Here is a 14,972-nt window from a genome sequence, read left to right as displayed (position 1 = left end):
GAGTGCATACATAAGTGGAACAATTAATTGATGTTTCCTGCTCTGCTTCTCCTCCATCCCCCCTCTCTAAATCAGTATTTTAAAAAGTGAACAGTTCAATTGGTAGTTACAAAATAGTCATAGGAAAGTAAGTAAAGCATAGGAATTATAGTCAATGACATTGTAATAACTATGTGTGGTACTAGTTAGGGTATTGGAAATATCATGGGGAACACTATGTAGGTATATGATTGTTTAACCACTGAACTTAACACCCAAAACCAATGCCTAATAAAAAATAACAAAAAAGTGAACAATCCATAACATTCATAATGTTGTGCAACCATCTAGTTCTATAACATTTCCATTCCTCCAAAATGAAGCTTCGAACCTATTTGTCCTTATGATATGGATTTTATACTCAGTGTAAAACAAAGTGGTACAGTCTCTGATATTTGAGGAACCTGAGCAGAAGTATGTTTCATTGAGACACTAATAGGAAAGGTTTATAATTGTATAGTTGTGTAACACTATTTGCCTTCAAAAGTGTTTTCTGTGACTTTTCCCCTAATATAATTATTCTTAACCTTTGAACATATTATTTTTCTCATTAAGAATTTGAAATTTAAGCCCTGGCTGGTGTGGCTCAATGGAATGAGTACTGGTCTGCAAGCCAAAGGGTTGCTGGTTTGATTCCCGGTCAGGGCACATGCCTGGGTTGTAGGCCAAGTCCCCAGTGGGTGGCATCCAATTGATATCTCCCTCCCCCCCCCTTCCCCCTCTCTCTAAAAATAAGTAAGAATAAAGTCTTTTAAAATCTTTAAAAGATATTTTAAAAATTGTAAAAAGAATATTAAAGTGTTTCAAGAATATTAAAGTGATACCAACTCTTTATGAAATTTTGAGATGTTAATTCTCCCTTCTAAGCAAAAACTATTTTAAAGTGGTCATTTGAAAGGGATAAAATGAGCTCTAAACGAGTTCCTGGGCCTGAGAGAGGCCCTGTACATGGTGTAGTTGAGTGACCTGTGGCAGTGCCCCTGGTGGGGACTGCGCACACACAGGACTTCTTAGTGCCAATTACTGGAGCAGGTGCAGACTTCTCTGGGAGGCTAGTTCTCCAGGCAGAAGCTGCTCATAACCACAACTCCTCCCCTTCTTTCCTACCCTGCACCCTGCAACAAGAGGGAAAAGTTACTGTTTTCTGCTCTCCAGTAGATAGCTGGGCCCTTGCTCTAAATGGTCTGCAATGTGAAAACTCCCAATAGGAAACTGATGTGGACTCTGGCCCATGGGGTCCGTGTGTTGTGGCTGGGACAAATTCACACGGACTACAGAAGTCCTATGGAGAAAATGGGACAGCATGGACACCCTCTAAGTGAGAGAGAGGGCCGTGACCCCTGCCTGGACAGGCTTTTATTGCTTTTCTGGATACTTTATATTTAGGATAGTGCTTGTTTACTATGCACAGGTTCACTGTAGGTAATTACGTTTTACAGATAAGAAAGGAAAGAATGCTGCCAACTACTTCAAAGAGAAGAATGTTGCCATCAAGGAAAAAAGTGGTTGAACTGGTTACTCTCCATACTTAGAAGGTTTAGCACAGATTTTAGGAAGTTACTTTAAAGATAATGCAGTAAACATTTGCTGCCTCAATTCAGGTTAAGGGAGTTTTAGCAAAAGCTAGCCTCGAGCCCTGGTTGGTATAGGTCAGTGGATTGAATGTGGGCCTGCAAACCAAAGGTTTGTGGTTTGATTCCCAGTCAAGGCACGTGCCTGGGTTGCAGGCCAGTTCCTAGCAGGGGACACATGAGAGGCAACCATACATTGATATATCTCTCCTTCTCTCCTTCCCTTCCCCTCTAAAGATAAATTAAAAAACAAACAAACAAAAAAAACCCACGATACTTCCACATTGGAAATAACAACATTTTTGATACCACTATTCCATCAGATTTTCTGGATGGGGCCAAATTTGGGGGGCAGTGCCTGTTGTATATGCATTGCTTATAAGAAATAAGCATAGACGTTGATGTAACAGGATTAGGTGAGGCTACAGTTGGCCCTCAGAACTAACGCTTCCTTATATTTCCCTTCCCAGGTTTGACTCAACAGTATTTGGAAGCCCTTGCTATGCTTGATATCAAAGAACAGAAGATGGTTCAGGAAACCACGTGCAGGGATAAAAGTGACTTTACAGAGGTTTCAGGTCTTGAGGTAGGTAAGCAGGTATGAAAGCTTAGCAGGATGGAAATTTTCTTCTTTCCTTTCTGCCATCACCATCTATTTATTACATGTTCTAAGACAGCAGCATACCTACCAATTTGAGACTGAGAGATCTGTGGTTTGCCCAGGTCAGTTCTTGTCTTGCTGGAACCATACCTTTCATGCATAATATTCTTGGACATTTAAGGGACATGCTAGCCACCTCCTTCCTTTTATCTTTTTTTTACAGGTTTAGCAGAAGCTATGTTAGTAGGGTCTCACATTACATAATCATAGACTTTTTTTTTTATGAGTGGCCAGATGATTGTTTTTCTCATTGACATTAACATTTAGTCATTTTTGAGAATGCAGCTCTCCCTGACAGGAGCTGCCAGTGATTAATGCAGGGCCAAGTGCAGGCACAGGAAGTCCACACTGTGGATGTTAGTACTTACTTCATTAGATCAAGTTCCCACCAAGGATTCAGAACTATATGAAACTGTGCCAGGTTAAAGGTGAAGGGAGAGAATGAAAAGGAGGAAGGCAAAATTCCAGTATGTTTTTGTTCCAAGTAACATTTTCCTCATTTGCATGTAATTAATTTTCACTTGGATCCTAAAACCCTGGCCTCAGGTTCCTTCTGTTTTTGTTTTCAGTGTCTTTGAATCAGATGCTTGGCTAGAAATGTACGTGTGTGGGTATGTGTGGGCATGCCCCTTCATTTGTGCCCAGCTAAACTCTGCAACACTTAGTAACAGATAATGCTTTTGGATTTCAAGCTTGCCGTCCTTGGAGCCTGCCTTTGTCATGGTCCTGGAGGGAACCCCTGTTCCTGTGCCAAAATGGCAGCATCTGCTCAGAATATGCTTCTTCAGGTCAAGCAAGAGGTAACAGTAAAAGCTTTGATTTTGTTTCTCTATGTAGGGTAAGGGAAGGAGGGAGGGAGAGAAACATCAATGTGTGGCTGCCTCTCATGTGCCCTGTACTGGGAACTGGCCTGCAACCCAGGCATGTGCCCTGACTGGGAAATTGAACCAGTGACCCTTTGGTTTTCAGGCCAGCCCTCAATCCACTGAGATACACAAACCAGGGCTTTTTTCTCTATTAATAGTAGAATAAATGGACTTATCTGCAATTACTAGCTTCATTTTAGTAGGCATTGGTGATGGAACTTACACTTAATTTTGTATAACAACATGAACTTATAAATTATTTTATTTACATGGTTCCAGAATTACTTGGCATGACATTGTAGTCACATAAAGTTGTTTGCCTAAGATTGTAGTTAATATTTCCTGGATTTTATTTCTTTTGTTTATACATAACTCTAAAATCACTATATATTAGAGTAGCAATTTTCAAACAGTGTGCCACAAGAATTTTTAAACCATACAATACCTGACTATTTAGTCAGAGACACTGACCTGTTTTCCCTTAGACTGGCAAGTAAAAATTACAACAGCCAACATCATAACAATAGCCATCCTGTGTGAGTGAATCAAAATTATAGCTATTTTAGTCAGATTTGCAAAAATATATATTTTTGGTGTGTTGCAGAATTCTAATAATTTTTGTGTCATGAGATATAAAAGGTTGAATATTGCTGTATTAGGGGGAAATGTACACTTATGCTTAAAGTTACTGGGATCCTCAATACTGATTAGCAGGAAGATAAACATGAGGCTTATAAGAAAAGCAACAAGGTACTGTGGAAGGAATATTTGCACTAGCCAGAGGTAGGTGTGAATCTTACAGCCATCATTTTCTAGCTATATGGCAAGGGTAATAATAACTAGTTTGGAGGGTTGTAAAAAATAGAGGAAGTACACATATGTTTAGCGATGCCCACCATTTAGTCAAATGATCACTGCCATTATAATTACGCTTTAATAACAAATACAGTGCATGGGCCATCATTTAAAAAATATTTTACCTTTACTGAAGGTATGGAATTTAAGGTCTTCAGACTATATAGAAAAAGTAACAGCTAAACATTAACGATTCACTAGGAAAAGTATAAAATCACACAAATCAGAGTCAGGGTCAACTATATATTGGAGGTATCTGAAAGATGATATTCAAAGTTATTTTTGGTGGTATTGTCTGGAACAGCCAGCCCAATGCAGTGCTGAAAGGCAGCCTTTGATAGCCTCAATTCTCACTAGTTGGGGAGAACACACACAGGGCCTGTGTAGGATAATGGGGTCCAAGAGTTGAATTACCAGAGAATTGAGGGCACCACAAAGGACTTTTCTGGTATTCTGGTTCAGAGTGGGCAGTTACTGCAAAAGAGAACCGGCAAGATTTAAGGCAGATAATACAGACCAGACACAGACTACCAGACCCATGCTAGGTGGGAAGATTCCATTTGCTAATCTGACTTAGCAGTCAGGCAAGAATCATTCTGGGCTTTCCTCTGACATCTCTCAAACTTTCTTTCAAAACCAGCTGGAACTTTTGCAGAAGAGTAAAGAAGAAGCATACATAATGGCAGATGCATTCAGAATTGCCTTTGAGCAACAATTAATGAGGAAAAATGACCAGGCACTAAGATTAACACAAATGGATAAAATGTGTAAAAAAGAAACAAAATGGATAAATTGGAAGCAAGTTCAAGAGAATGGTAAATATGAACTATAATGGCAATAAATCATGTGTAATTGAAGTTATTTTTTGTTATAATTTGACTATGCACATTTGATAGGATGGATAATGTAACTGAAATTTTGCATATAGTTGTGATTTATTTTAAAATTTAGTATCTATGGGAAGAAGGGGGGCATTGGATGTTACATATGCAGATGAGCGATTGGGAGCAGCAAAACCATAAAATAACAGGAAAATCTTTTTTAGTGTACTTCTGTTTCATTGAAACAAGACCACATTTAGTGGAGGAAGGAATGCTAGATAGTTAGTACTATATGGTTAAAGGGAAACTGCTAAGAGGGAAGTAATATTGAAAATGGTTGTGAAACTCACATTAAATGTATCGAATTAAACTTTCTTGACATGCATGATTCTGGAGGAGACTTTTTTTTTTTACAAAGAATACCAGTTTTTTTTTAAGATCTTTGTTTTTAATTTTTATTTATTTATTTATCTTTAGAGGGGAAGGGAAGGAGAGAGGGAGAGAAATATCAATGTATGGTTGCTTCTTGTGCATCCCCTGCTGGGAACTGGCCCCTGCTGGGAACTGGACTGCAACCCAGGCATGTGCCCTGACTAGGAATCGAACCACAATCTTTTGGTTCGCAGGCCCATGCTCAATCCACTGAGCTACACCAGCCAGGGCCTGGAGGAGACATTTTGGAGTAGAGGAAATATCTTAAATTGGATAAATTAATAAAATATTCTTATAATAAAACAAGTTAATGTTTAGTTCATAAGCCTATCAAAAGTTCATGGACATTTTAAAGTATTACCATATTAATGTAAACAAAATATATGAAGATGATATGAGAATAAAATTACAGTTGAAGTTGGTTATCCAATATATACAAAGTAGCTATTTTAAAGGAAATTTTAGTTTAAAATGTCAGTATCGGTTTTCATTTATCAATATTATTCAGAATTCATATTGCTGCAATTTAAAATTTCAATTTGAAATCATTTATCAGTCAAGAAAGATTAAAGTGAAGTTCTTAAGAAATTTAAATGCTTTGTTAAGTCTGACATGACTATATTTCCAAATATTTTATAATACGTTAATATCCATAATCCTTAGTCCAATATATCTCATTTTACTGGCATGCAAACAGAAGGGTTTTACTGGCAATTCCCCGTCAGGGCTCATGGTTGTGGGCCAGGTCCCCAGTTGGGGGGAGGGGACATTGATGTTTCTCTCCGCCTCTTTCTCCATCCCTTCCACTCTAAAAATTAAATAAATTAAACCTTTAAAAATAAAAATTAGAAGATGAACTTCTGGATTAGTAAGCATCTTGTAATATTAAATATGAAACTTTTAATAGGTACCTATTTTATTTAATTTTTTTCTTTTCAAATAATACATATTAGTAATAAATAGTATATGGTCAAGTGTTGTGAATTTTAGATTCACTGATTAAACTTCACTCATCCCTTTGCTAAAATGGTTAAGAAGGGATAATAAGAATGGCAGTAAAGAAGAACCATGAACATAGGTTAAAAAAGATTATAAAAGCTATATATTTAGAGTGCTCATCAGATGGAAGTCAGGGCAAAAAAGGAAAATCTGTTCTTCATTTCTCATACTTAAAGAGGCATTCCACATTGTCCTAAAGTTAACTTAAAAAGTTTTTGTGACATGAGACTTACACAGGCCATTAAGCCGATATAATGGCTAAGTCCTCCACAGTAATTTATGGTAAATACAGAATCAATATATTTTTTTAAAGATTTTGTCTTAGAGAGATGGGGAAGGGAGGGAGAAAGACAGGGAGTGAAACTCAATGTGTGGTTGCTCCTAGCACACCCACATTGGGGGATATGGCCCGCAACCCAGGCATGTGCCCTGACTGGGAATCAAACCTGCAATGCTTTGGTTTGCAGGCCTGCACTCAGTCCACTGAGCTACACCAGCCAGGGTACAAAATCAATATTAATATGGCTGTTTTCTATAATAATTCCTTGACAAAAACATAAGGTATAAAATAACTTCAATGTCCAACTCAAGGAAGATGATTTTGCAAGGGAAATAAAATTCAGTCCATGCACTTAGCCTTTTAGGGATGGATGGAAAACATGAGGAGTATCTAGTTCTACATGGACAACAAATGTGTAGGTGGCCTCCTCAGGCATCCCACCCCTTCTCCCAGCCACGTCCTTCACAGCAGCTGGACTGTTTCCAAGGCATCCTCTTTGACAATAGCCTTGGCGTTCTGTGTTGTTAATTAAAGGCAAATCCATTTGGAAATCTATCTTGTTTGTTTTGATGGACTGTAGGGAAAAGAGGAATGAGAGAAAGAGGAAAAGGAGGGAAAAGAAGGGTTAAAGTGATCTCATGAGAGCTAATCACATTCTGTCACCTGTATAGAAGCCTCTCCCACCCCCACTATGCATGGAGGTTGGCCATAAGGATAGTTCTATGCAGACAAAGCTGGGTTTTTACGAGGTAGACTTATATTCATTTCAGCACTTGAGTTTGTACTCATTTTATATTCCAGAATTCCCACCTTTCTTGGCTAGTAATAAAACTCAGGGACTTTTCCATTAAAAATATGATTTCAGAGGTATATCTCCCAATGCTTGTTTTCTGTTAAGGCACTGACAGACTCAGAAGCAGGATTTAAAGAATTGATTCATCTCTGAAAAGCCTTTACAAGTCCTTAAAATTTCATTAACTCTTGACTGAGTTTCTTAGTGACAAGCTTTTGATTCATTTTACTAGTATATTTTCAATAATCTTAACCAGTATAGGATTATTATTACAGACTGTTCTCTTATGTGTGGTTACCAATGAAGCTGTCAACTTTTCTTCTTGAATGGCAGCTTAGCCAAGTTCTGAGTGACAGGTTATAAGCCTCGTTCCTTTTTTAAAACTGCAAACAGAGACAACTCATCAAAGTTGCCAAGGGTATCACTTGTCTGGCATGTTCCCCTTGCCAGAGCTGATCTTGGAAGAGGTCAGGTGTGAGCCCCAGTCGCTGCACTTGATCTGCTGTCTGTTCTCCATGAGACCATTTACAAAGCATTTCAAAAACAATTTTGACATTTTCCTTGTATAAATCTACAAATTTTGCACCTTGTAGTATAAATTGCATCCTCTCTATGGATGAAGCAGAACATTAATGTCCACATTTCAGGATGTGGACTTTCAACATCGTCAGTATCTGGGCTAGGTGCTTTCACAGCGCATTTTTTTTTTTAGGGGTGGGGAGAGTAACTACAACTTTAACCATTTGTAAGTAATGTTAAGCACATTTACAGTGTTGTGTAACATCACCACCATCCATCTCCAGAACTTTTTCATCCCAAACAGACTCTGTACCTATTAACCGCTAACTGCCCACCCTCCTCCCATAGCAGATGCTCTGTAATTTAATGGCACGGCAATCCTGAGGCATAGGTACTGATACTCTTATTCTAGAGCTGAGGAAGTGAAACTCGGAGCACCTGTCCAAGGTCATGCAGTTAGCAAGTGACAAAAAGGATTCAAGTCCAGATATTTCTGACTCTGAAGCAGAGTTTGCATGGTTCAGAGGCCACTGGCCTGTAGAGGTTTTTTGGGGTCTTCATAGTATTCTTAAGTAATGTGGGTCATGTGGCTGAAGTTTAAAATTGGAAGGTATCACATACAAATCAGGATTGCTGTGCTTCCTCTGGAAGACTCAGATGATCTGGTAGCATGGGCTGCGTGCCTTCCCGTGGGCAGCCATTGTTGCGAGCTGAGGAGCAGCGACAGCATCCGACAGAATGGCGGGGCATTGCTCTGGCCTCTCGCTGTGGCCCTCTCCTTGCATTTGCCAACCAGGCTCTAAAGCCCGAGCTCTCCCCACTCCGCTGTGCTGCCTGACTCACTCGCACTCAGGGTCTCCTGAGGAGGACAGCCTCCTGACTGTGCAACGCAGTAGCCTTGGTTCATACTTACCACTGTTCCTGGGAGTTCACATCAGGGAGTGTCTTTTTTATGTCTCAGCTGGGTTTTCATGTTCGATTTTAGGATCACTATCACAAAGGACTAAGAAGACCTTAGGGCAGAGACTGTTGGGGATGCTCCCTTCTGAAAACAGTTCTAAGAGGACTGAAGACCAGGATAATCCTCGGGAAGTCTTTAAAATGCTAATAGATTTGGTTGGTATCTTTGCCTTCTCTTGTTAGGGATTGTGGTTAAGCTAATCTTTTTGCTTCCTATTAATTCAGCTTTACCACTCCACACTTGCCTTTTATACCCTTTCCCCAGACCCTCCTCCAGAGTTACAGCCTCCATCTCCTTGAACTCTCAGCATGCTCTGCCTGCCACTTCCCCCGTCCATGTTCTTCCTGTGCAAGTTTAAAGCTCCACCTCTGAAAAAGGGGGCTCCCCATAATTAACTCCAGGCATCTCTGTCTTCTGCACTTAAATACATAGTTCATGGCAAGACCTTCCTTCTCTTTACTCAGGAATTTTTAAAGTAGCCATCCACTTCCTGACACATTATGTCCTTTAATCATGACCCCAAGCTTGAACTCAGCCCTGCTATCCCCATTTCACAGGTGACCAGAGACTCACATTATATGAATGTACTTATCTATAGGAGAGTGTTATTTATTTACATATAAATATATAAAAACAATGTTAAATATAGGTAATTTCAACATTCTTTTACAGAGGTAAGTACAGGTTTGTTGTATATATTTATATGTATATTTTATTTATACACACACACGTATATGTATTTCTGCCTGCTCTTCAGACAAAATTTTCAGCAGTAGTTTTCTGTTCTTCCTTTAAAAAATATCCTCAAGCCCTGGCTGGTGTGGCTCAGTGGCTCAAGTGCCCATCTGGGAAACAAAGGGTCACTGGTTCCATCCCCAATCAGGGCACAGCCCAGGGCTGTGGGCCAGGCTCCCAGTAGGGAGCATGCAAGAGGCTACCACAAATTGATGTTTCGCTCCCTTTCTCCCTTCCCCTCTCTCTAAAAATAAATAAAATCTTCAGAAAAAAATATCCTCAGTAACATATAGCATAATGCTTGGGAATCAGTGGACACCTAATTAATTTATTCATATTGATTGACTGGACAGATTGGAGAATGAACATTTTGATAAAATAATTCTGAGTATAGGTCTGTATCATTTATTGACTGGCATTTTTTAAATCTCTGTGCATGCAGCTGAATGATAAAGAAGAGGCTTTGGCTCATCAGAGAAAAGTTAGTTACATGCTTGCTCGGGCATTGGAAGACAAAGACACAGGCTCAAAAGGGAATAACAGCAATTTTCCATTAAAACCTCCGCAGCAGAAAACTACAGAGCTCTCTGTTTTGCATGATCCTGTACCTTCAAGTGTTCAAATTTTTAATTCTCTGGGCTGCATTTGTCTACCCCAGCATCTTCATATAGGTCAAATTGATGCAAGAACTCTGAAAAGATCCCATTCTTTGCCATCAAATATCATGTTTGGAAGACAAAGCAGTTGAAATTAGAACCAAGAACTGTTTATATCAAAAGACTTTGAAAAAGGATTGTGTAAACATTGTAACATATTCAGTTGTATATTTTCTGGTTATTTCTAAATTTTAGGAGGCAGCTTAAATACTCAAATGTTTCCTACAAGAAATGTGTTAGTATTCTGTGTAGACATTTTATTTATAAAATATATCACTATATTTTTAAAATTTTCCAATATTTACCAACAACTTAAAAACAAAAATATTATTCTATTGGGTTAGCCAAAAAGTTTGTTTGGTATTTTTCTGTACGATGGCTCTAGTCGTGCTTAGCTGTCAACTTCATTCGAAATAATTTTGTTAGATTACTTTTTGACAGCTGTCATATCAAGGTGTGTTTTAAAAAATCTTACAAAAATTGGTGAATTTTGGTGTAGCCATTTTAATATTGAAGATGGAAGAAAATATGCAACACTTTTGACATATTATGCTTTATTATTTCAAAAAAGGTAAAATTGCAACTGAAATGCAAACAAAGATTTGTGCAGTGTATGGAGAAGGTGCTGTGACTGAGCAAACATGTCAAAAGTGGTTTGCGAAGTTTCCTGCTGGAGATTCTCTCTGGATGATGCTCCACAGTCTGTTAAACTAGTTGATAGCGATCAAATTGGGACGTTAACTGAAAAAATCAATGTTATGCAGCACAGGAAATAGCTGACATACTTAAAATATCCAAATCAATAAGGTTATTACTGAAAATGAAAAATGTCTTTTTATTTTATGGAAAAAAAACTAAATGAACTTTTTGGCCAAACCAGTATTTTGAGAAAAACAAAAAGTTATTTAACTATTTAGATTGAATATGGGGATCTTTGGCTCAAGCAACAACATAATGTAAATTAATCCTCTAAAAAATAACAATGCCTAGGAGTGAACGTATGTTAATTTTGGAAATACACTTCTTTTGTTTTGTGTTTCTCAGGATTTTTCCTTTGTGACATAAAGTTTAAAATATTTTCCTTAAGTTAACCTCAGTTAAAAGTTACTATGGTGGGAATTTGGTAGAAGTATATTCAAAATCATAGCTAGTTCGCTTCATAGTTTTGTTTTTCCTCCAAAGTGGTGACAGTTTGTAGCCAGATCTACACAAAATTCTGATGCCCATACCAGTCTGAATTAAGTTCTTGGTTTTGATGCTAAATTTTAGATCACTTAATTTTCTGTTTCTATAAATATTACATAGTAATAATCTTTAATTCCTTTTGGGAATATTGCTATATTAGTATCATCACATTTATGTTGAAGGAAATGTATTACATTGTCAGCAGTTATAATAAAACTTATCTAATTGAAGATCTGATGAAAAGATATGGCTTCACTAAATACTACTTAAATAACAGAGTATAAGGTAACAATATCAACAATACAGTTGTGTCAAAGGGAGAGCATTTAATTGGCATTAGTAAATGATAAAAGCTGAAAACTTGGCAAATAAATGTTTAAAAAAAGATATGATGAAGAGCTATTGTTATCAGATATTAAAATATATTGTTCTTCCCTGACTGGTGTGGCTCACTGGACTGAGTGACGTCCTGCAGACCAAAAGATCCCTGGTTCAATTCCAGTTAGGGCACATGCCTGGGCTGCGGGCCAGGTCCCCAGCTGGGAGTATGCAAGAGGCAAACAATTGATCTATCTCTTTCACGTTGATGTTTCTCTCCCTCTTTCTCCCTCCCTTCCCGTTTCTAAAAATAAATAAAATCTTAAAAAAAAAGTTCCCGACTAATAATATAAAACTACATTATTTAAAGGTTTTATCTATTTTTAGAGGGGAAGGGAAGGAGAAAGGGGGAGAAATATCAATGTATGGTTGCCTCTTGTGCATCCCCTGCTAGGAACTGGCCTGCAACCCAGGCATGTGCCCTGACTGGGAATCGAACCACGATCCTTTGGTTTGCAGGCCCATGCTCAATCCACTGAGCTACGCCAGCCAGGGCTAAAGGTACCTTATTTTAAAGCAGTGTGATACCAGCAGGTCAAAGGAATAGGAAAAAGACCATACACAGATCTACTATGTATAAGAATTTCATATAAAATAAAAGGTAAGAACCCTGGCCAGATAGCCAGTTGGTTACAGCATCATCCCAATACACCAAGCTTATGGGTCTGATCCCTTGGTCAGGGCACATAAAAGAAACAACCAATGTAGGCATAAATAAGTGGATAACAAATTGATGTTTCTTTCCCCCCCCTTTCCTTCTCTCTCAAATCAATAAAAAATTAAGGTAAGGTAAGGAAAGGATCTGGGATTATCTAATACTAAAATTAGAAACAAAAAAAGTCAAATTACAAAAACTAGAAAAGTTTTTTTTTTTTATTTTTTAAACATATTTTATTATCCCATTACAGTTGTCCCATTTCCCCCTTCATTCCCCTCCACCCTGCATACCCTCTCCCCCGAAAGGTTATTTTTTAATGTGTGTATATGTGTATATCTGTATGAAACAAATTTATATAAATGGATATTTGCAACACTCCAATTGGGGTGGACAAAGAATCTGAATCAACAGTTCACAAGAGGGATTAATACACAGAAATCAAAGATAAATTATGGTATCAAATTAGCAAAAGATCACAAAGATTATGTAAGTGGTAGAGATGATGAGGTAAACCAGCTAATTTAATGCAGTGTTGATGAATGTGTATTTGAGACCCTGTATTCAGTTTTGGGGGTCTCTACTCTGAAGTGAAATGGCTGGATTATATGGTAATTCCATTTTTAATTTTTTGAAGAAACACGTTTTCCGTAGCCTGCTGCACTGTCTTACTTTCCCACCAACAGTGTGCATAAGGGCCCCAATTTCTCCACATCCTCACCAAGACTTGTTAATGTCAGGCTTTTTAAAATAGTAGCCATCCTAATAGGTATGAAGTAATATCTCATTGTGATTTTCGCATTTTTTATTTTTATTTAATTATTTTTATCTTTGTCCAGAGATAAGTTTGTTCACTGATTGCAGAGTTCGAGGATGGGGGAGAGAGAAACATCAGTATGCTGCCTCCCACACACACCCTGACCAGGGATCAAACTGAAACTTAAGTGTGTGCCCTGATTGGGAATTCAACCTGTACCCTCTGGTGTATGGGAATGACACCTAGCCAGAGCTCACTGTGGTTCTGAATTGTATTTCCCTAGTGATTAGTGATGTCGAGCATTTTTTCATATGTTTATTTGCCATAATATCTCTGGTGAAATGTCTAAGTGTTTTGCCCAAATTTTAATTAGATTTAAAATTTTTTTAATTGGATTTTTATGGATGCTTTATATATTCCAGATATTAACTCCTTATCTGATATATTCCAATTTGTATATTTTTAACTTTTGTTGCCTGTTCTTTTGAGGTCATATCCAGGAAGTCCTTGTCAAATCTAATAAGGTCATGAAGCTTTCTTCCTGTTTTTTTAAAGTTTTTATAGTTTTAAGTCTTATGTTTAAGTCTTTGATCCATTTTGAATTAAATTTTGTATATGGTATAAAGTTAAGGGCTTCATTTTTAAGAACTACTGAACAGTTAGTTACTGGGAGTGTAAACTGATACAACTACTTTGGAGAAATATGGCAATATCAACACTAATTAAAAATGCATATAAATGTTCTTGTTTTTAAATAATTGTGAAAAACTGAAAATAACCTAAATATCCATGTGGCAATACACTAAAGATGACCTTTCTCATAATTCCCATCTAGGGATGGGCTAGGTAACTGCCATAAAGAGATTTTTAAGATGTATTTAAAATCCAACAGAGTTGACCTTAATAAATGGATAACCCAATCAGGTGTGCACCCCAACTCCTGTTTTTCAAAGAGCACAGAGTTCTCTCTTGGTAGCAGATGAGGAAGGCAGACAAACTGAAGCACTGCCACTGGCTTGCAGATGGAAAGTGCCACGTGACGAGGCATGTGCACTGCCCTGGCTGGCAGCTAGGAAGCGCAGGTGGAACATGCATTAAAATAGCATGAACGAGCTGGGAAGCAGAGTCTTCCCTAAGGCCTCAGAAGATTAAGACCACAGTCTGACTGATACCTTGATTTTGGCCTATGCACTAGACATAATTAAGCCGTGCCAGGTATCTATCTGACCTATAGAACTGTGAGCTAGTAAATTTGTTTTAATTTAAACTGCTACATTTATGATAGTTTTTATTAAGCAAGAGAAAAATAACAGTCCATAATTGAGTGCAAGTAATTTATATATACATATATTTACATGGAAGAAATACGGAATTTAAGTTTTCAGTGAAAAAAAGCTGCCGTATGAGATGTACAGTTTATCACCAATGTAAACTTCTGAGACCCAAAACAATGCTGTTCACTAGTATGTGCATTATTCAACAGCTGTGTAAAACCACGGGAGGACACACTTAACTCCTGCGAGCCGGTCCCCTCTGGGAATCGTGAAAAGGAAGAAACAGAAATGGAATGACGTATTAAAGGGACCTCAATTTTATCTGTAGTATTTTTTCTTTTTTTCCTATTTAGGATATTAACATTTGTTAAGTCTGGGAGTACATTTTGCTATATTACTACTCTTACTGTTCGGCTTTTAAATACTACCCTTGCTACTACAAATTTGTGATGCTATATGGACCAGATCATCAAAATAACTGACTGCATTTTTTATTGATTCTACATTTCAGAAAATTGAACTTATCTTACTTATG

The 14,972-nt window shown here is 37.7% G+C and overlaps 1 protein-coding gene across 9 annotated transcripts in view; it reads left to right on the top strand.

Moving 5' to 3' along the window:
- CCDC125 (coiled-coil domain containing 125) overlaps positions 1-14,945 on the top strand; it is a 31,875-nt gene extending 16,930 nt beyond the window's left edge. For 8 of the 9 annotated variants that reach the window (XM_053657239.1, XM_053657240.1, XM_053657241.1 and 5 more), the window contains 5 exons: positions 2,081-2,196; positions 2,964-3,071; positions 4,633-4,807; positions 8,822-8,952; positions 9,975-14,944. In XM_053657239.1, the coding sequence (XP_053513214.1) occupies positions 2,081-2,196; positions 2,964-3,071; positions 4,633-4,807; positions 8,822-8,952; positions 9,975-10,280 (836 nt within the window). In that variant the 3' untranslated portion in view covers positions 10,281-14,944. Of the gene's footprint in view, positions 1-2,080; positions 2,197-2,963; positions 3,072-4,632; positions 4,808-8,821; positions 8,953-9,974 lie in introns of all 9 variants that reach the window. The other variant, XM_053657247.1, reaches the window with a different exon arrangement.
- The last annotated feature ends 27 nt before the right edge of the window (positions 14,946-14,972 follow it).

Source organism: Artibeus jamaicensis, unplaced genomic scaffold (assembly GCF_021234435.1).
Source record: "Artibeus jamaicensis isolate MK-2021 breed Jamaican fruit bat unplaced genomic scaffold, CSHL_Jam_final scaffold_369, whole genome shotgun sequence".
Taxonomy (NCBI): Eukaryota; Metazoa; Chordata; class Mammalia; order Chiroptera; family Phyllostomidae; genus Artibeus; species Artibeus jamaicensis.
This window is presented reverse-complemented; position numbering and strand designations above follow the sequence as displayed.